General features: G+C 45.0%; 1 protein-coding gene across 7 annotated transcripts in view; it reads left to right on the forward strand.

Annotated features, from left to right (window-relative positions):
- The window catches only part of PAX8 (paired box 8), a 79,713-nt gene extending 78,712 nt beyond the window's left edge, over window positions 1-1,001 (forward strand). For 5 of the 7 annotated variants that reach the window (XM_051974506.1, XM_051974503.1, XM_051974505.1 and 2 more), the window contains exon 12: window positions 796-1,001. In XM_051974506.1, coding sequence (XP_051830466.1) covers window positions 796-872 — 77 coding nt within the window. In that variant the 3' untranslated portion in view covers window positions 873-1,001. The remainder of the gene's footprint in view (window positions 1-795) is intronic. The other 2 variants (XM_051974508.1, XM_051974507.1) reach the window with 1 other exon arrangement.
- The last annotated feature ends 20,997 nt before the right edge of the window (window positions 1,002-21,998 follow it).

Genomic DNA, 21,998 nt, shown 5'->3' on the forward strand with positions numbered 1-21,998 from the left:
TAAGAGTCACAGAAAGCAGTGAGATTGAGAAAATCTTAGATCAGTTTCCACAATTCCTCCTGGTTTTTCACTTCAGTTTAAGGCTTTGAGGGCAGATAGTTGATTGGCTAGTCAAGGAAGGTGGGGATGTTGAGAAAAGCTGCAAACGGAAGGATAACATGGTGAAAAGAACATTGAACTTGGGAGGAGTCAGAAGGTATTCAACTTCTCTGAGCGTCAGTTTACTCATCTACAAAATGGCAGGTTGAGTCTAGTGATCTCTTCCAGCTTTGATGGTCTATGAGTTGTGCCATCTTCTCTCAGTGGCTCATCATATGGGAATATTCCTCCTCTTTTTTTCGGGGCTGTCCATGTCGGCATTCAGTGGGATCCTTGGGGAGAGACCCTCAAACCTAGTCTCTGTTCTTGTCCTGCATCCTTCCGCCTGCTTAGGGCCTTGTCTTCAAGGTCCTTGATGACCACTGATGGTCACATTCAGATGTGTTTTCATCCTTAATCTATTAGTTCTTCTGAATTCCAGATTCGGTCTTTCTTTGGTCTTCAAAATTATTTAAAAAAAAAAAAGCCAAAAGAAGAAAAAAGGAGAAACATTCCCACCCTTGCCAGAAATTCAGTGGTGAGGTCTGGGAAGAAGAGGAAATAAGAGGAGAGAGGAGTTAATCTTTGATGATCAGATATGAGGGGGGCGGTAAATGTTTAACTTCAGCTGTCTTAAAGGTCAGCAGATGCAGGGAAGGCTCTGGTAAAATTCTCCCTTCTGACCAGCCATCTTGTTATTTCTTTTAACTCGTCCAGGTTCCCCATATTATTACAGTTCCACCTCAAGGGCGAACGCGCCTCCCACCACCGCTTCGGCCTTTGACCACCTGTAGTTACCATGGGGACGGCGGGAGCGACCGTACGGCCGGCAGGAGGATTCGGACTGGGACAGACCCCAGGAAGTCACACAAAGGAATCTTTATTTATTACATGAAAAAATAACCACAAGTCCAGCATTTCAACTCCCTGTGTGGTTAATTTAATGAAACGTGAAAGACACAATGACCTTGGGGAAGGCCGAGCTGTCCCCCAAGACTCCTTACATGAGATAGGAGTCCTGGAGAAAGGAAATCATCCCATTTTTAAAAAAAGAGACAAATTTGGAGGAAAAGAAACTGTGGACTGTGGCTTTCTCCCCAATAAGGAGAGATGCTGAGAAGGGGAAGGCAAGAGATTGTGGAAAGATGGGTCCTTGGCAGGAGTGGGGTAGAAGGGAATTCAGCTCCGATGGGGTATCGATTTGACTTCCCCCGGCTTTGTACTCTATGGGATGCTACCTTGGGGTCCTGGGCATTCACGCAGACATCCCCAGCCCATCCTTGCTTCCTTCCCCTGACGCGGATCCTCCTCCTAGTGACTTCCCCAGCTCTCCCTCCTACTCTGTCCTTCCCAGAAGAAGGGCAAGGAGGAGAGGAGTACTGTTTTGCTCCCCTATTCATCTTCTTGGGCTCCCCTTATACCTTATTTCATGGGTTTGGACTGAGGGACAAGATCAGACCCTCAGGCTCTTCACTGACCTTCATTCCTTCTGCTGAAGTGAAAGTTCTTTGAAAAGCTTAAAGCGTCCTATGAGGTATTCTTCTCATGGATTCTCCCCTTGACAGATGCTACCAGCCGAGCCCGACATGGGCCTCCTCCAGGCTGAGAAAGGATCGGACCAGAAGCTCCTCCAGCAGTCCCCTCAGACCCTGGGGGTGATGGGAGAAGCGGGTTCTCCTCTGGTCAAACGTGCATGGTGCACGGGGAGACAGAAATCACCTGGGATCCATTTTCCTTGACTGATGCAGCATCCCTAGGTCACACACTCCTTCCTAAACCCAAATGTGCCATGTGGAGACATCCCTCTGAGGTCTGGCCACCTTGGGAAGGACAAAAACGTTCCCTTGGAAGAAGAGATGCCCTCTTAGAGTGGGGGTGGGCAGGGGGATGGATGGAGCCCCTGTCACATTGGGTCTGTCTGTAAATACTGTAAATGAAGCTCAGCTTGAGTTCAATCCCTCTTTCCATCCCTAGACCTTTATCTCCTTATGAATTGTCTCCCTGCAGCAGCAGGACTTCCCTCCTTGACGCTTCTCTAAGCACACACACACACACACACACACACACACACACACACACCACTCAACCCTCCCTGCCACCCACATCAGTCAATAAAACATTCTTCTTTGTTTCAGACTTTTGGCTTGGCTGGGGAAGGTGGGGGGCTTGGAAGACCCTGAGAAAATTTCTCATGTTTTCCTTGGGGAGAGGGGGACAACATGGGAGAAACAGTTGAGAAAGATGAAAAAGAAACAGTGAATAGCCTTAAAATGCCAAGGTTGGGAAGCCTGGGACCCCCAGAAAGTCTCTGGGCACTTATGGGGTGCTTCCATAGTATACTACACAAGGGGGTTTTGATCAATGATCCGAAGAGGGCTTTCAGGGACAGCTATGGGAAATCCTGTGTTGGGTGTCAGAGAGAGCTGCGTTTGTGCCCCGCTTGGTCTCTCCTTCTGAAGGATCCCAGACTTAAACTCTCAATAGCGTCATTTATAAAGGGAAGGGATTGGTCCCTTCCAGTTCAAAATGTTAGCAGGACTTTTTTTAGCCCCCAAAGCTCCCAAGGAGGGCCATCGAAAGGGAAGAACTGGTTCAGCGAGTTCCCAAGATCCTTTCTGCCCCCATTGAGCTTCAACCGGAGTGAAGTTTCCATCCGTGACTGCAGTGTTCCACTTGGGGAAGGAGAGGCAGTAGAGAATGCCAATCAGGCTTGGCAGCAGTGAGAGGTTCAGGGGTCCATGGAGGAGAAGCACGGGGCTATGCAATCTGCCCAGATGGCTCAGCCCTAAGAAGGGGAGCGGCACTCATCGGGCTTCACAGTTAGCAAGTGAGCCAGGAGGTCAAGGGCAGGGGATGGGGCCACCCACCAAGACTCAGTTCTATAGGAAATACTCACAGAAAGCAGGGGGGGCATTTTAAAGGGTCCCAAGTGGGCTCCCTCCCAATGCTCAGAACCTGGTCCGTGACCTCCCAGCCTCCTTTGGGCAAGGGCATGGGGAGCAGTACACACAGAGACACACATACCCCATGGCACCTCCCAAAGAGAGATTCTGTACCCTCGCTCTGGGACACTGGGACCCCATTATACCTTAGATTTGCTCCAGGACTTTGAATCTCCATTCCTCTTGTGACACAAAGATCTTCTTCCAATGGACTGTGAAGAATCCCTCTGCATTTACAGGGGTTCGAGGCTAATTGCCACCCAAAGGGTACTTTGGGATCCCTGGCCAGTACCCAGAGAGCTTGAATCATAATTCCTTCCTGCTCCAGTGGGCCAGAACCCTTTTTCTATGGAACTGGGAGTACAGGAGCCTCTACAAGGCAGAAGCAGGTTGATATTCGGCAGTCTGAATTCTGTTTCCTCCACAATTACCTGAAGGTGGTTGTTTGGGATGCTTTACAACTGTCTTTGAGGTTGACTATAAAAGAGAGGAATTATCAGCTTTCCCCCCATTCCCAAGTGCCCACAGCCCTCAAAGCTCAGAGTGAAGAGTCCTGAAATGACTCCCCCTGCCCCAGGTTGCTCCTAAAAGTGAGGGGAGAGGGAATGCAGGAGAACGGGTGTGTTCCTTGCCTTTGAGGGTGGGTAGGATGAGGGAAGGAGGGAGAGAGCAGGAGGCTTCAAAATGGCAGGAGATGAGGGATGGCACATGAGAAATAGGTCAGGAGCTGAGGAGACTTGGGGAAAATATACCTGGGAATAAAGGACAGAAGAAGGTGTGGATGGGTTGGAAGGTGATCTTGGGAAAGAAAACATTAGAGGAGCAAATGAGTGGGAGGAGGAGTCGTGGGGAGGAGTATGCTTGGGAAGAAGGCGTGGGAGGAGAGGCAAGTATGAGGAGGAGGAGTGATGGGGGGGTGCATGGGACAGAAGAGAGATGGGGTGAGGTAAGCATGGGAACCAGTGTGGGAGAGGAAGGGGAGTATGAGGAGGGAATGGCGGGGCTATGGGAAAGGAGCATGGGAGGAATTTTGTGTGGGATGAGCTACAGGGTTGGTGAGGTGGGCGGGGAATTGTACCAGTCCCAGAACTTAGAATGTTTTACCTGCAGCAAAAGCCATCGAGGGTCCAGACCCAGCATGAGGAACAGTCTAGCTCAGATTCAGAATTTTAGAGCAGGGAGAGATCACAGAGATCACATAGTCCAAAGTCTTCATTTTACAGATGAGGAAACTGAGACCCAGAGAATTTCAATAGCTCATCTCTGTTCCACAGACAGGAACAGAGCTGGGATCTAAACTCGGCTTCCCTCACTCCCACTGTATGATAATGTAATCTTGATGGAGTGGAGGGGACAGTCCCAGCTTTTGCCCTTTATGGGGTTGGGAAGGAAAGTCAGTAGCTCCTATAGGACCCTGGAGATCATGGCTTGGATAATAGGAGCAAAGCAGGAGATACAGAGAAAAATTGTGCTGAAACAGAGATGAAGTGGGCTCCTCCCCGTCAGATGGTAGCACCCTGGGAGAAAGCCCTCCTTGATCCAGACTAGTTATGCTTCTGTAATGTACTGTCTCTCAGAAGTCTGCATGTGCTATGGCTCCAGGACAGACCTTACTTTTGCTTTCGAGTAATAAAAGCCTTGATAATGAAAGCAGATCTCTGGTGCCAGTTAGGGGGCACTCTGGGTAGGGTACTGGCCCTGGAGCCAGGAGGAACTGAATTCAAATCCAGCCTCAGATACTTGAGTATGGGACCCTAAACAAGTCATTTAACTACAACTGCCTCGCAAGAAAGAAAGCAAGGCTCTGTAGTTCCCCTCCCCACCAATCCCTTAGCAGTCCTGTCCAGTCCCCTTTTCACATTAGCCTGCCCACTCTGAGCCCCCCCATTCCAGTCAGGGATCCGGAGGCAGATGGCACCCCATGTCTAGGTAAGGAGAGTCGGACTAATTGGCTGCTTCCTGGAGGATGGGGCTTCCCTCTTATGGAAAATCTTCAAGCAGTGGCCCCTTGTATAAGGGAGGGGAGCTTCATTCAGGCTTGGGTTGGGTTAAAGGTGCCTTCTCACTCTGAGAGTCTCTGTGACTGTGCTGCGGTAAAAGAGAAGCACAAAGGAAGATCAAGTTAATCAGGATAAAGGGATTGGGGCAACAATGGTGAAATGTGTGAGAGAGAAGGGGAGAGAGAGAGAGAAAGAGAGAGAGAGAGAGAGGAGAGAGAGAGAGAGAGAGAGAGAGAGAGAGAGAGAGAGAGAGAAAGAGAGAGAGAGAGAGAGAGAGAGAGAGAAAGAGAGAGAGAGAGAGAGAGAGAGAGAGAAAGAGAGAGAGAGAGAGAGAGAGAGAGAGAGAAGAGAGAGAAAGAAAGAGAGAGAGAGAGAGAGAGAGAGAGAGAGAGAGGAGACAGAAAAAAAAGAGGAGAGCTGGAAAAGCTGCTTTAAAATCCCTTCTAGGGCTACTGCCCCTTGTTGCTGGCTTTCTCCCTGGGGAGTGTAAAGTGGTCCCCATTTTCTGAGGCCACTTTTTTTTTGAGTCCTGGGTTCCACATGTTCCAGGAAGGGGAGGAATCCTCCATCATACTTTAGAACCCAGATCTCACCAGGTCAGCTGCTAGTAATCTTGTCCTTTGTCTCACTTCCTCCCCACTCTGTCTGGTGACCCTCTCCCTGTGGGCTAGAGTTTTATCCACAGCTCCTACCAAATCCTCCAGCATTCTCCTTTTCCTCCTGCCTAGACACTGTTTCCCACTCCTAGCAGAAATACAAATTCTCCGACACTGGTTGGGGCTGCCTTTTAACGCTCTCGGATTGGGGAAAAACTCCTTTTGGTCCTAGTCCTTCCCTGTTCCGCCTTGCATGCCCATCCCCGGCTATCCTGGAGCATGTTAAGATAGAGTGCAGGCCTTTGGAACCTGCCAGGAACCCACTGACTTTGCATCAGGACCCGGTTTCAAATTCTGCCTTTGGATGACCTTAGGAAACATACCTTACCTCTATGACCTTGGTTTCCTTCTCTATAAAATGAGGGATTTGGGGTAGCTGGTCCCTCGGAGTTCTAGGTCTATGTAACTCAATGTCTTGAGGGGGCTGTTTTGTCTAGAAAACAAAGGGGGTCAGACTCAATGGCTTCTGAGGTCCGTTTCTTCTCTTGATCTCTGATGCTAAACTGCTTAATCTCTCTGAGTTCCAGTTTCTCATGTGTCACATGGAGGCCAGGTCCCTTGAGGCCCCTGTCTGACCCTGCAGCTATGATCTTAATTATTCCCCTGCCATCAACAGCTCTGATCTTCACTCCCGGACTCCCATCAGCCCCATGATCCTTTCCTTCCTCAATTACCTCAATACGTGACGATTCTACATCTTAGAACAATTTCAAAGCATCATTTGGGAAATTTAGGGGGGTTTAAATCCCTGGACAGTCATGACTACCCAGGACACCTCATGGTCCTCATTCTAGTGACACTGGGGTCTTGGTCCCCAGCCTTATCTATGTCCAAACAGATGCACCAGGTTGGATTCAGCCCGAGGGAGCTGGTGTTCGGATTCTGGCTTCGCCTCAGTTTTCTTATCTGTAAAAATGAGAAGGTTCGACTGAATGCCTCCCAAGTTCCCTACAGCTTTAAATCTAGGAGCCCACAGCCCGTAACTTAGAGCTGCAGACATTGTTGACATGGTTGTAACTCCGCTTTAAACTGTCACTCTTCTAGGACAGTGGCCCAGGGTCTCTCCTCATCTGTAACGCTTCAGTCCTCCAGCCTTTTAGATTTAAAAAGGATTTATGTTCTTTGGGAAAATAACTGCTCTTCTGTCTGACAAGGGACATGGTCATGTGTTGTCTTCTTGCCATATATGTTGGACAAGGCTCTCATTCTGATGAAAGATCCCCTTCCTAATAAAAAGCTGTTTCTTCCTCCTCTTCATCATCTTTCCCCTTGGCTCTCTTTGTCCTCTCTCCACTTCTCATGCCTACCTGTCCATTCTGGGTTTGTCTCTTCCCCAGACCATGGGGTCTCAGGATACTTAAGATCCTTGATCAGGTGGGGGACTAGAAGGAGATGGCACGGCCCTGGACTGATCAGAAAGGCACAAATGTGGGGACAGATGAGGATCAAGCTGGCCGAACAAGGGATATTGAGCTGGGAGACTGGACCCAAGATTTTAGGTTAGCTTCCTTACCTTTATGGCTTTTGGAGGGACTTGGAAAATGTCCTTGCACTTTTCTTTCTCCTCCCACCTAGCAAAAAAAAAGTGTCCCCTGCCCCCATGCTGTCCCATCCCAAGGGCCCTGGAAAAAGGGATTAGACAATGGCAAAGAGCTCTGGATGTGGAGAGAGAGGAAGAGGAGGAGAAGGGAATGTATATTTATATAGTGCCTGTCATGTGCCGGGAACCTTGCTAAGCACTTCACAAATATGATCTCATTTCTACCATGGGAGGTAAGTGCTCTTATTATCTCCATTTTACAGTTGAGGAGACTGAGAGAAATAGGTTAATTAACTCATGCAAGAAGAGTCTGTGCTCAGATTTGAACCCAATCTCTATCCACTGTGACACTTAGCTGACTCAATGGAGCTGGACTGGGCTGCTCCTTACTGTTCAAAGATCTTGTCTAAGTCGAGACTCTGGCCGTCTCAGTTTTCCCATTTGTAAAGTGAGGATGGGGTTATACCTGGTGGCTTCTGAGGTATCTCACCTAGAGCTATTATCTCATGAAATTTTGCGGATATGAAATTGATACAATTTCCTCATTGATAAAATGAGGGGATTGGACCCCGTAGGTCCCTTCTATGTGCTGAGAAAACAATCCTCTGGGAAAGGTCTTTATTTCATGCTTTTCTTTTTTCTTTCTTCAGGAAGCTCTTCCTTTTCTTTCTCTTTTACTTTCTGAGGTTTCCATTATTGCATGTAGTTTGGGGGTCTGAATGAAGGGGAGGTAGAGGGAGTGTGGGGCTGGAATTAGCTCTTACGGGACAGATGTGGAGACATCAGCCTGGCTCTCTCCAAAAGCTAGAATCAGAGAGTCCAAGGAGAACTCAAATCAGTTGACATTCGGCTTCTTGGAAAAAAGTGGGGGCACAAAAGTGACAGGGACTCCTTTGCCCCCCTTTCCAGCAGCCAATCTCCAGACCATGCCCTTTCCTTTAGTCATTTGACTCCCATGCTGCTCAGTTCTCAGATCCCAAATTATAAGCACTTGGACTTGATACTTCAAAGCACCTGAGAGAACATTTAGTTTAATTGCCTCATTTTACAGAAAAGAAAATTGAGGTACAGATCATAGGATTATAGATTTTAGAGCTAGAAAGACTTTAGAGTACATTCACTTCAACACCTTCATTCTCCAGATGAGGAAACTGAGGCACAGGAAGGGGGTATGAGGAGGTTTAGGGATTAGAGACCCCTTAGTCCAATGTCTTCATTCTCCAGGGGAAGAAACTGAGGCAGAGGAAATGAATTTTAGCTGAAGTTTCAGCCCAGGTCCTTTGACCACAGATACGGTATTTTTCCACAGTGATAACAGATTATCGGAGGCAGAGGTAACGAGTCTTAGCTGGGATTTGAACTCAGGTCCTCTGAGCACAGTTATGGTGCTCTTTCCACAGAGATACTAGACTATTGGGGAGCTGGATGGAGAAGGGTTTCCTGGAGGTTCCTTGAGGTTTAAGTAGGAGATGTGGGACATTGGATGTATATATGTATATGTATGGGGGGGCAGGAGGCAGTTTGGGGGGACTGGCATGTCTCCCCATCTGTGATGAGGCGGCAGCCCGCCAGCCTTCCCAAGTGTGGCACTCGCTGCCTAAGGCTTTCGCAGGGAAATGTGATTTCCCCTTGAGTGAAACGGACTGTGCATTGTGGAAATTGGCTCTTTTCTGAGCGGGCGGCGGTTGTTGCCACGGAGCCCGAGCGGGGATGGGCCTGCGGGGGGCCGCCCTGGCCCCCAGAGTGAACCGGGAGCAGCCATGTGCTCAGAACTCATTAGGGATAAATCAAATTTGAAACAGCACGACACTGACGCACCTCCTCCTACCCCCAACCCGGCCCCCGGCTTCCCATCCCCCTCCTTCCCAATCCCTGCTTCCCCTTCCCACGCCCCTACCTTCTCCCCACAAGAGCACCTCCTTCACACAGCACCTAGCCTCCATCCCAGCCCCAGGAGCCATCAATTACGAGCAGACGTGTTCATTGCAAATAAATCTCGGGGAGCCGCCGAGCCGCTGGCAGCGGAGGACCGAGTCTTGGAGGGCACACTGAGCTGGGGAGCTCACACCCCATCTCCTCTCTGGCTTCTCTGTATTCCGAGCCCCCGCTTTCCCAAATTACCAACGACTGGCACTTGCCCTGTATCAGAGATAGCGCCCTCCGCTGTCCCGCTCCAGACCCCACTTTGGGGGGGACCGACCTCCCAAGAGGCCTTTCGGCGGAACGGCTTATATGAAATAATCCGCCCCCACTCTGCACCTCATGCACCTTATATGCAGAAGGAAATAAATTGCCTGGAAAATAGATGCATGGGGTACGACTGAGTCCTCATTTCTTCAGCAAAGGAAGAAGGAAGAAGAAAGGGAGAGAAGGGAAGAACGACAGCATCCTGGCAAGAGCTGCGGAAACCTCTATTTGTGACATGAATCTTTTCTTTTTAAATATATACATCAAAGAAAACGGTTTCATTCCCCGTTTCCAATTTGCCCAACTTCCCTCCCTCCCTCAGATCATAGATTTGCTAACGATATGGGAAAGGGGCCGATTCTGCATATTATTCTGTAATGGGCTAGATTTGTGGGAGTTATTAGGTCCCATTAATTACGGTAATAATAATAATGCCATTAGCAATCGAGTTGGGTGTTCATAAGAATCAGGGCCAGATCTCCACTGGGAGTGAGGGTGGAGACAGCAGGATGAAATACAAAACATCGCTCCCACTTCCCAGACCTAGATTCCAGCCTAATGAGTTGAGTGACTTTGGGAAAGGGAATTGACCTCTCAGAGTCTCAGTTTCTCCATCTGTAAAGTGAGAAAGGGTGGCCATTCTGCCTGAAAATCCTGATTCTACGCTCACCACGATAAACAATACTGATCCAGTCAGGGAGGAAACCTTGTTTGATTTCCCCAGGAAATCATGGAATTATGAAAGGTGAGGGCTTGAAGCAAACTTAAAGGGCATTTAATTTAACCCTTTCATCTTCTGAAAAACTAATCAACATTTATTATGTGCCTACTATGTGCTAGGAGCACTGGAGATTTAACAAGAGGTTAAAGACAATTTCTGCCCTCATGAAACTCACAGTCTGATGGGGAGAAAACAAGCAGATGCTCAATAGCTATGGGAATGCAATGAATTATACGTCAACAAATAAACATAGGACAAATGTCTGGGTTAAGCAGATTGCAAAAAAAAAAAAGTTATCCTTAAGGAGCCTGGGTTTTATCAATCATTGCTGATTTTAGTCTAACCGTACCATATAACAGAGGAGAAAACTGAGCCCAGGGTTGAAATCACTTTCCCAAGATCACAGCTAATTAGCATCATTGCTGCAACCAGGATCTGGCTATCCTGTGATGCTCAATCTAGGGATCTTATGGCTACATCAGTAGCCCCCAGAGGAAGCTCAGTAGTCCAATGGATAGAGCGCCGGGTCTGGGAGTTAGAAAGACCCGAATCCGGCCTCAGACACTTTCTAGTTGGGTTTTGCTGAGCAAGGTACTTAGCCTCTGATTACTTCAGTTTCCTCAGCTGTCAAATGGGGATAACGATAGCATTTCACTCACAGGGTGGCTGGGAGAAACACATGAGGTAGTTGAGTGCCTGGAGCATCTTGCCCTCCACTTCTGCAAATGCCAGGCTAGGCTGGAGTTGAATGTTTTTTTCAACAACTGTCCCCCCTTCCTCCTGCCCCCGAGCCCTCAAGGAGAAGAGGTGGGCCTGGGAAAACCAGGTGGATTACTTTGGTGCTGAGTTAGACCATTCAACAAATTATGAATACAACTGTTTTTTGCTGCAGCAAATTGCAGCAGATGAGCAGATTCCAGTCCAGGATTTTGAAACAGAGATGATCTCTGTAGGGACTTTTGAGTATGGTTGTAGCCTTCATCAAGCTGAATCCTGATCCCCTGACACCTATTAGGAGTCCCCTCCGTTCTCCAAGAAGGAGCCACCTCTAAGGAGTTACACAATTGTTGTATTCTGCATAAGGGGGGTAGCTAGGTGGAGCCATAGTGGATAGAGAATTGAACTTGGAATCAGACTCATCTTCCTGAATTCAAATCTGACCTCAGATAGTTACTTGCTGTTTTGTCCTGGACAAGTCACTTTGCCCTATCTGACTCAGTTTCTTTATCTGTAGAATAAACTAGGAAAAAAAAAGGTAAACCACTTCATATCTTTGTCAAGAAAATCTCAACTGGAAGAAGCAGACGTGACTAAAAATGACTCCACAGTAACAACAATAATTCTGTATAAGCCAACAGATTCTTCCCGGAGATGATCTGGTGCCTGAGTTGGGTAACCAAGTTAGGATAGGATGCAGAGACCTGGGAGAATTGAAATGAATAGGATTCCTCCCCAGAATAAGATTCTAGATTTGGAAGTGAAAGGGAGTCTTGGCAATCATCAGATGAAATCTTTTCCTCTTTTGCAGTTGTGAAGCCCCTGAAGGGCTGTGAATTGCCTAAGATCACCCAAGCAATTTGTGGCAGAGCTAGGATTTGAACTCAATGCCTCCGAGTACAGATGTAGTACTCTTTCCCCATTTGCTTCCAGAGGACAGAACCAGAAGTTATTGGTGCAAAGAAGAAAATTTGAGCTTGTTGTTGGGAAACCTTCCTTTGGGAGCCGACCCAAAATGCAACAGGCTGCCACAAGAGGCACTGGTGTTTCTTTCCTTGATGATCTCCTAGCAGAAGCTGGACCCCTCCTTATTCAGTATGTTCTAATGGGGATTCTTCAGTGCAGGTGTCTCTCTGCTTTCAAATGCGACCATTCCATAATAATACATTGCTATCTGATTTCCTCTTCTGTTGCAACCCAACGTCCATCCCCATGGGTGGATCTAAAATTGGTTGTTTCATAATGTTTCCTTCTTGTTCCCATTTCCCAGAAATGGAAGTGAAGGAATAGGAAAGGGAGGGGAAGAGGAGAAAGGGATCATTGTGGGACATTGGAAAAAATATGTATTTTGAAGCCAGAAGAATCCTGTTTGAATCTTTTTTTTTTTTTTTCTGAGCAATTGGGGTTAAGTGACTTGCCCAGGGTCACAGCTAAGAAGTGTTAAGTGTCTGAGACCAGATTTGAACTCAAATCCTCCTGACTTCAGGATGGTGCTCTATTTACTGTCCCACCTAGATGTCCCCTCCCCCTTTTTAATCCTGTTTGAATCTTGACGGCTCCTTAGTATCTATGTGACCCTATTCAAATAACTTTGTCTTACTCTCAGTTTCCTTCTCTGGAGTTGACCTTGATATCTCCAAATGTCCCTTCCAGTCTCTAATTCTAAAATTATAGCTTTATAGACTGAGTAGGAACCTTGGGGGTAATCTAGTCCAACCTTCTCATTTTACTGATAAAGCAAATCACTTAAGAGGAAAGTAACCAGTGAGGAAAGCCAGCTCAGGCCTCCAGGGAGTTAAGAGGGATTTGCCTAAGGTATCTCCCTCTGACTTTGATGGTCAAATGTAAAATCCCCTGTTCTCTAGCATTCAGAGCTTCATAACTTGGCCCCTTGATATCTTTCCCTTATTCTTCACCCCTAACAAGCACAATTCTTTTTATCTTTCTTTGAACTCTTGTAATGATAACGCCATTAATTTTGGACCAAACCTTTTAATGTACTTAATTTTTAATGGCTTAATATCTACCAATGACCATCTCTGGTCATTCTGACCTATGTCTTGCTCCTGGACCTAGATGGTTCTAGAGGAGGGAGGGAGGCAGGTGACTTTGCACAGCTTTCCCTCATTTAAATTTACTTCACTAGAATGTCATGACATCACCTCCCTGATGTCACTGTCTGCTTTGAGTGAAGGATAGACAACAGCAACAATAATAATCACTTAGTACAGGGCATTGCATATGGTGAACACTTAATATATATTTATTGACTGAAAATGTCCAAAAGACTCAAGATTTGAACCCTGGTCTTCTTAGTGGAAAAAAGAGGCAATATTCTTTCCATTCTATCCAGGCACCTCTCTAATGGGTCTAAGGGGGAGTATGCATACTTTTCCCATTTCCAAACATTCTCAGGGTAAAGACACTAGAAAGTACCCAACTCATTCTCAGACATTAGCTTACCCTCAACCACCCTTCTGTTTTCCTCAGTTTGTTGTCATCTACTTAAACCCAAAATGATCAAATTCAGTCTTTAACCCTCTTTTTAAAATCCCAAGCTAGGAGAAGAGGGGGAGGAAATATGGAGAGGGAATATGAGGAGGGGAATGCGGGCAGAGTATGGGGAAAGGGTGTCAAGGAATGACTTAAGGTAGTAGAGTTCAAATCTGACCTCAGGTCTTTACTAGCTTTTTGACCCTAGGCAAGTCACTTCAAGTTCAGTTTTCTCGTTTGGAAAATTATCATTACTGTAGGGTCATAGCTTTAGTTAGGAAAGGTTCCCTAGAGATCATCTCTTCTACCTTTCCCATTTTACAGAGTAATAAGCTGAGGCACAATGAATTTAACTAATTGTAGCCGTATCAGAGGCAAGATTGGAACCCAGGATGAGATTGTTGTATCCCTGACCAAGGAGCTCCGGGCCCTCGGGGTCTTGGCCATGGCCTTCTGGGTGATGGCAACCATCGAGGGAGAGACTAGGGCAGGCCAGCCTCTTCCAACTCTCCCCACCAGCTCTCCCAAGGTGGGGCACCAGGCCCTGCCGGAGGGAGACGGGGCTGCGAAGAGCAGGTGCATCAGGCCCCAGGGTCAGGATGCTGAGGGGAGGAGGGCTTGGGGGCTGGGACACTGGCAGGGCCCATCTGAGCATGTCGCCCGCTAACGAGGAGAGGAGGCGGGGGAGGGGAGGGCGGGGAGGTGAATAAATAATAGGAAATAAAGGTTCATGAAGCAGAAAATAAAAGGCAGATTATACAGATGTGGCAATTTGAAGGATCATTGCCTCTGTCCTCTTTTTAACTGCTGCATCTGGAGTTTGGAAGCCGCTTCCCTTCTCCCTCCCTCTGCCAGTCCTCCCCCTACCTCCGCCCCCTCCTGGCTGGCATCCCCCTCAGGGCCCAGGCACGAGTGGGGACGACAACCTCAAACTCCTTGTCTGCGTGACTCTTCAAAGCATTCTGGGAGCGTGGCGCCGGCCCAGATCAGGACGCGGCCGCCAACGTGGGTGTGGTCCGGGGAGGGGGTGGCCGGGACTGGAGCGTGAAAGTTGGGGAGGGGGAAGGTGAGGACATGAGCCGAATCGTGGCGGGTGAACGTGGGTGATGACGAAGGCTTGGGACGAGAAATCACCGAGGGGTACTCTCTGGGCAGGGGATGGGGGTGGGAGCGAGGGCAAAGCTCTGCACGAGGGCATTTGTTGTCGGTAAGATTTTAAGTGTGGGTCTGTGCGAAGCGTTAGCCGTGCTGAAACTGCGATGGGAGGCTGTGGATGTGGGGAGAATATAAATGAAGGCCCTGGGGGAGGTTCAGAGATTTGTAAGCCTTGATCAGAGCCATAACTGAACATGGGCTAATGAGGATTTGGCCCAAGGCGCCAACCATCGGGGGCACAGGTGACCACCGTCCCTACGCCTCCATCTAGGCTCTCTGCTGACCAGCGTCACCGCTTTTATGGTGCATCTAAAAGGGGGCTCACTTTCCCCCCAGCCCACACTCTGCCCCATATAACTGCGCCTGAAGTTTGAGGTTTCCTGCTCTACCACACACTCCCTTCCGCCTTTCCACACAGGGAAGACAATTCTCAGTTATGGCGCTGGTCTCCAATGGCTTTAGGTGACAAAAATTATATTTCTTGATCAAAATGTAAAATCATTTTCGGACACGATGGAGTTTAACAAAGCAAATGGGTGTGGCAACCAAGTCTGGTGTTCTATGCCATTTTCCACCTCTACAAAAGAGAGAAGACACATTTACTCATGAGTGCCTCCAGACCAAGTGTGGTCACCATAATGCCATGGCAAACACTTATTTCTGCAGGGTTTTGAGGTTTAAAAGCCAGTCTCCTCACAGCCACCCCGTGAAGGACAATAAGGGCTTAAAATAATACTATCCTTGTTTAACAAATGAGAAAATGGGCTCAGAGAATGTAATTCACTTGTTTAAGGTCACACAGCTAAATATTGTCAGAAGGAGGATTCAAACCCAGACGATGTCTGAACCCAGAGCTTTTCTCCCTTATTAGACATGTGTATAGACAGAGCCTATTTTACATTTATCTTTGAGGCTGTACAAACAGACCAGGCTTCTATCTTCATGGCATTTATGATGGAAGACGGATGAATCCTCTGGCATAGATATATAGGCAATGGGAAATTAATTAAACAAATTGGAAAATGGAATAGAAGGTAGGAGCCTCACTTCCAGGGGTATATAATTAAGTAGGCAAAGAATTGTTACCATTACTTATTGTTCCTCACCTTGCCAAGTTGCCTAGGATAATAGAAGCACAGATTTAGAGGGGAAAGGGAACTAATTTGGATATGGTCCAGTACATGCTACACTTACATTTTTACAGGTAAGGGAACTGAGGCAGAGCAGTTAAGTGATTTATCCAAGGTTCCACAAATGGTAAGTGGCAGACTGGGTATTTGAACCCACATTCTCTGATGCCAAATGTAGCTCCCTTTCCATGGTACCTCAATCCTGAATAAAAGCCAAGGAACTTCTCAAATCTCATGCAATTGTCAGGACGTTGGGTGCTTTCTTGGAGGAGCCGTGTCCCCTTTCTGTGCCTCCAAATTCCACCCCAGAATGGAAATGAATCATTGATAAAAGGCACAAAAAAAACCCAGTTTTTTCTGCTCAGGAGCCTACTGTGATCCAATAAGTCTCTTAAAGCTATTATGGGATTCATGACTCTATAGCTTGAGGTGTTCCAGAAGTCTTAAGCTTTCTGGACAGCTAGGTGGTGCTGCAGTGGATAGAGCACCAGTACTGAAGTCAGGAGGATCTGAATTTAAATCTGACTTCAGACACCTGTCACTTATCGTGTGATACTGGGCAAATCACTTAACCCTGACTGACTTGCCAAAACAACAACAACTTTCACAGCTCCTTTCCCTGAGCAACTCGGGTAATAGAGAGCTCACCGTGTTCTGAGATGACAGATTTTATTTTTGGACTTTTCTAATTATTGGACAGTATTCCTGGCCTGATATTTCCCAGCACTGTGACCCTGTTTTACTCATCTATAAAATGGGCATTACAATGATTACCTCTTTACATTGTTGTAAGGATAAAATGAGATAATATCTCTAAAACTCTTTGCAAGCCTTAAAATGCCACATACATGCTATTATTATTATATCAAACAAGGATCAAATAAGATAATAATTGTAAGACATAGTACAAATGTTTGGGCATATAGTGCTATATAAATGTTAGTTATTTTTGTTATTATCATTATTATATTAAATCAAAAATTCTTTATTTTCTGCCACTTGCTCAGTTCTGCTCTTTCATTGTATCCCTGGATTATCACATTGCCTTGTATGCAGTAGGTGCTAGATAAATGCTTGTTGAGGCTAAGAAGAACATAACTAATTCCCTCATCCTTCTGATAGCTTTTACATACTTGAGGTTCTGTCCTCTCTGAGCCTTCTTTTCTCTGGGCTCCACGTCCACAGCCTCCTTGGCCAATCTCAATTATGGCAGAATACCGAGTTCCCTCACCCTCCTGGTCACCATGCCCAGAAGTGCCCAGCATGTTAATGGCCATCCTAAAATGTCTCTACTAAAACTGGATGAAATATCCCACTTGAGTTCTGACTGGGAAGGCTTTTAGCAGAAACATGGCACCTTTCGCTGAGAACGCCACGCTCATCACGCCAGTTCTCTTGGCTGACATACTGTTGGCTTGTGTTAGGGAAAAGAACTGAGCTTCTGATTTCAGGGATTTCAGTGGGACTCTTCAATTGGGAAACAACTTTTGAATGTAGGTCAGTACAAACTCCGTAACTTTCAACCTAGACCATTAGGTTATAAAATGACTTGTCTAGGGTCATATAGTTAGGAAATGCTCTGGTTCTGTTGAGCTTTCTGTTCACTGAAATTCCCAGACTTTTCTCACATCAACTGCTGTCCAGTTATATTTTCCCCACATTTTAAAATAATAACTAACAGTATCTAGCATTTATATAGCATTTTAAGGTTTACAAAGCAAATCACAAATATTATTCCATTTGATCCTCACAACAACACTGAGAGGTAGATACTATTTTTATCCCCATTTTACAGTTGAATAAATTGAGGCTAAGTGAGGTTAAATTACTTGGCCCTACCTAGTAACTGTCATTGGCCAGATTTGAATGGATGGTTTTTTAAAATCTAATTGTAGGCCTTTATGCTTACTCTGAATGCATTTCTTCTTTGATGTAGCCCATCATTTTAACCTGTCAGAATCTTGTCCTTCAACATGTCAGCTATTCCCCTCAGTTTCACGCTGTCCACAAAATTGATAAGCATGACATCTATGCCTTCATCAAAAATCATTGATAAAAATGTTGAATAGAGGTTGGCCTAAAGCTCTTGGTACTACACTAGAGAATCCATTTGAGGCTGACATCAATCCATTAATCACCCAGTTCCAAATCTACCTGGAAATTCTATTCTACCCATGTTCTTCCATGTCATCCACGAGAATCATGTGAGAGATTGTCAAATGCCTTGTTAAAATCCAGAAATACTATGTCTATGGCTTTCCCTTTATTCATTAATCAATATTACATCAAAAAAGGAAATTAAATTAATCTAGAATGATTTATTCTTGATGGCACCATGTTGGCTCACAGTGAACGATGATTCCAACTTTGTTGCTCATAAACCCACCTTGTGTTGACTTCCTTTATAGCCTTTTTGGCTGTGGTATTCTACTGACCTTGAACCTTATGAATCCATTCTTTTCAAATTTAGGGTATCTGTCCCATTCTGCTTTCCTTTCTCATCCTTTTTGATCAAAAAAATCAAGACAGCACCATCATTTCCCCTAAGGTCTAGCCACTTATTTAAATTCATTTTAAATTTATTTCAATAGCCCTTTCCTCCTTATTGTTGAGAATCAGGACTAGAATTGTGGTTCCCTGGGCTATTTCCTCCACTAAGGATGAACTTATTATTAAAGTGAGTCAAACATTTTTTTCAGCTGCTCTGCTTTTGAGAGAGAAAGCTCCAGCAAATGTCTGGGTAGTAGTAGTCTCTTACCACTTTTATATCATTCTTCTTTGACAGTTTTATGATCCACTTCCAGGGTTCATCATCCATTTCCTCCTTCTGGCTCGGTGGTCTGGAATATACTCCTACCATAATATCATTTTAGTTTCTCCCTCCACTGGTTCTCCTCCAAATGCTCAGTGCCAAATGTTCCCCTTTCAGTTCATAGGTTTCCTCACAGTAGTATAACTTAATAAATAATGCCATTCTACCATCTCATTTATCTAATCTGCTCCATTTTAATAAGATATGCTCCTCATACGACATAACCCAGTCTTAAATCCCATTCTACTGCATGTTAGAATTTAGAGCAATGGACAGAAATCACAGAAAGGCAAATTTAATTGTGATTTAAGGAATAGTTTCCTTATGATTGGAGCTGTCCAGCAATGAAATAGGAGATATCTATCGGCCAACCAATAATCAGTAAATATTTATTAAGTATCATTGAACTAAGACTGAAGGACAATTTTTAAGTACAGGTTGGGTTAGGTGACATCCGATATTCCTTCTACCTTTTAGATTCTAGAGTATAAAGATACTTTTGAGGTCAAATTTACCCCTTTGCATTAAGATTTCCAGCTTCCTTTTTCCAGTACCCATACTCTATACATTTGCATATCTGAGGCCATGAATAGACCATACTTCTCTTTTTGTTGCCCATGATTACAGGACTTGCTACTGATTTCTTTCTCATTTCTTACTTGTTATTTTTTGCTGTGTAGAGGAAGCATGCCATAGTGGGTAGTGCCCTGGACTGGAAGTCAGGAAAACTTTGCTCCAAACCCTGCCTGAGACATCTTCCAATGGTGTGATCCTGAGTGTTTTCTGATTCTAGGGAAACCATGACCCTCTAAAAGATCTCTGTAAAGGATCTTCCCCCAAAGTTTGGTCATCTTCAGTAACGCTACTTGGGAATTCTGAAGGATGCCTCACGGTTCCTGGAGAAATACTGTCTTTTCTGATAAACGAGAGCTTCTAGAGTTTCTTTCAGAAACTCTATGTTTCCATAGCACATCTGCCTTAGCTCATGGGCATGGGTAGTTTGTTATATCTATCTTATTTTTATTTAATACTTTTTTGGTGAGATAATCAGGGTTAAACTTGAGTTCACACAGCTAGTAAGTATTTGAATTCTGGGTCTTCTGACCCTAGGCTCAGTGCTCTCACTACTGTGTAGCCCTGTTGCCCTATTTAATGATTTCTTGAGCAGATCAATGTATTTTCTGGCAAATATAAGCTTCCTAGCTAGGAGGTGCATCAGAGGATAAGTTAGGCAGTACAGTGGATACTAGTTCTAGGCATAACAGGCTAAAATCAGGAAGACCTGAGTTCAAATCCAGCTTCAGATATTTACTATCTGTATGACCCTGGACAAGTCACTTAATCCTGTTTGCCTCAGTTTCTTTCTCTGTAAAATGAGTTGGAGAAGGAAATTATAAACCATTTATAAGGAAAAACCAATCTATACCTCAAAGAGATCATAAAAGAGAGAAAAGAACCTACTTGTGAAAAACGTTTGTAGCTGCGCTCTTTATAGTGACAAGGAACTGGAAATGAGTGGATGCTCACCAGTTAAAGAATGGCTGAATAAGTTATAGTATGTGCATGTAATGGAATATTATTGTTCTATTTCAGAAAAGCCTGGAAAGACTTACATGAACTTATGCTGAGTGAAGTGAGCAGAAAAAGGACAACATTGGACATAATAATAGGAAAATTATGTGATGATCAACTGTGATGGATTTGATTCTTTTCAACAATGATGTGATTCAAGGCAATTCCAATAGACTTGAGATGGAAAGTATCATCCACATCCAGAGAGAGAACCATTGAATGTGGATCAAAGCAGAGTATTTTTACCTTTTTTGTTGTTTGTTTGCTTGTTTTTTTTTTCTTTCTAGATTTTTTTTTTCTTTTGATCTGATTTTTCTTGCACAGCATGATGGATGTGGCAATGTTTAGAAGAATTACACATCCTTAGAAATATGTTTAGAAGGGGAAGCTAGGTGGCGAAGTGGTTAGAGTACCAGCTCTGAAGTCAGGGAGACCTGAGTTCAAATCTGATCTCAGGCACTTAACACTTCCTAGCTGTGTGACCCTAGACAAGTCACTTAACCCCAATTGCCTTAGCAAAAAAAAAATGTTTAAAAGAATTACATATTACAATCTATATCAGATTGCTTGTGGTCTTGGGGAGGAGGGAAAAAATTGGAACTCAAGGTTTTGCAAAGGTGAATGTTGAAAACTATTTTTGCATGTCTTTGGAAAAATAAAATACTATTCAAAATAAAATAAAATAAAATCTCAAAAAAAGAAAAATCCAATTTGGGTCCTGAAGAATCAGACACAAATGAAATGACTGAAAAATCATCTTTAGATATGTACTACATTTGGTCAAGAGCCATTTGAAGCCCGTGTAGAGAAATTTAAACACTTGTTTTATGACGGTATCAATCAACATTCCAGCAACAAGCATTTATGCCATAGCTACCAAAGGCCTGGAATGGAGGTGCAAAGAAAGAAATGGAAATGGCATTTGCCCTCAAGTAACTTTCATTCTATTGGGACATGTGGGTGCAAACACATGTAGAGATGGGCATATGTCAAATAAATGCAAAGTGATGGGGTTAAGTAACAGCTAGAGAGACCAGGAAATGCTTCTTGTATAAGAGAAGACTGACACTGAATCCTGTAGCAGGACAAGAATTGGAGGAGGTGGAGGTTTATTTCAGATCTAAGGGACAACAGGTGCAAAGGTAGGAAAAAGAATCCTATATTGCAGTGGTTTTCAAAGTATAGTCTAGAGAATCCCGGGGATCTCTGAAACCCTTTTAGAGGGTCTACAAATTCAAAAATACCTTTTTTGTTTCCAATATGGTAAATGAATCCAGATAGCCAGATAAAAATATAATCCAGATAAACAAAAACGCTTTGGAGAGATCCTCAATCATTTTTACTAGGATAAAGATACTGAAAACAAAAGTTTGAGAAGCACTGCTATACAGGATGAGTGGCAAGGAGTCTTGTTTGGCCTGAGTAGAGTATGTAATAAAACGGGGAAGTTTTGTTGGGGTTAGGGAGTGAGGGGCTTGAAATTCTAAGTAGAGAAACTTGTCTTTGATGCCAGGGTTAAAAGGGAGCCACTGTAGTTTATTGAGCAGGGTCATGATGTGAACACGTGTGTTTTAGGGAAAACACTTTGGCAATTGTGGCACTGAAGAGACTTAAGGCAGAAAGACCTTGGCGGAGTCCAAGTAAAGGGTGAGGAGACCTTTTTAGGCCAACTAGGGTTGAGATCCCAGGAGTGGAGAGAAGTTGTAGAGGTAGAAATGACCAGATCTGGGATCTGACTAGAGTGGTAAACAAAATTATGATATAGAGGGTGAATTTTCTGTGGTATGTAAGATGGAGGGCAGCTAGGGGGTCCCATAGTGCCCAAAGCATCAGATATGGAGTCAGGAAGACTCATCCTGGATATGTGACCCTGGGCAAGTCATTGAACTCTATTTGCCTCACTTTTTTCATCTGTAAAATGAGCTGGAGAAGGAAATAGCAAATCACTCTAATCTCATTGCCAAGAAAACCTCAAATGAGATCACAAAAATTTGG

Source organism: Antechinus flavipes, chromosome 2 (genome assembly GCF_016432865.1).
Source record: "Antechinus flavipes isolate AdamAnt ecotype Samford, QLD, Australia chromosome 2, AdamAnt_v2, whole genome shotgun sequence".
In the NCBI taxonomy this organism is placed as follows: domain Eukaryota; kingdom Metazoa; phylum Chordata; class Mammalia; order Dasyuromorphia; family Dasyuridae; genus Antechinus; species Antechinus flavipes.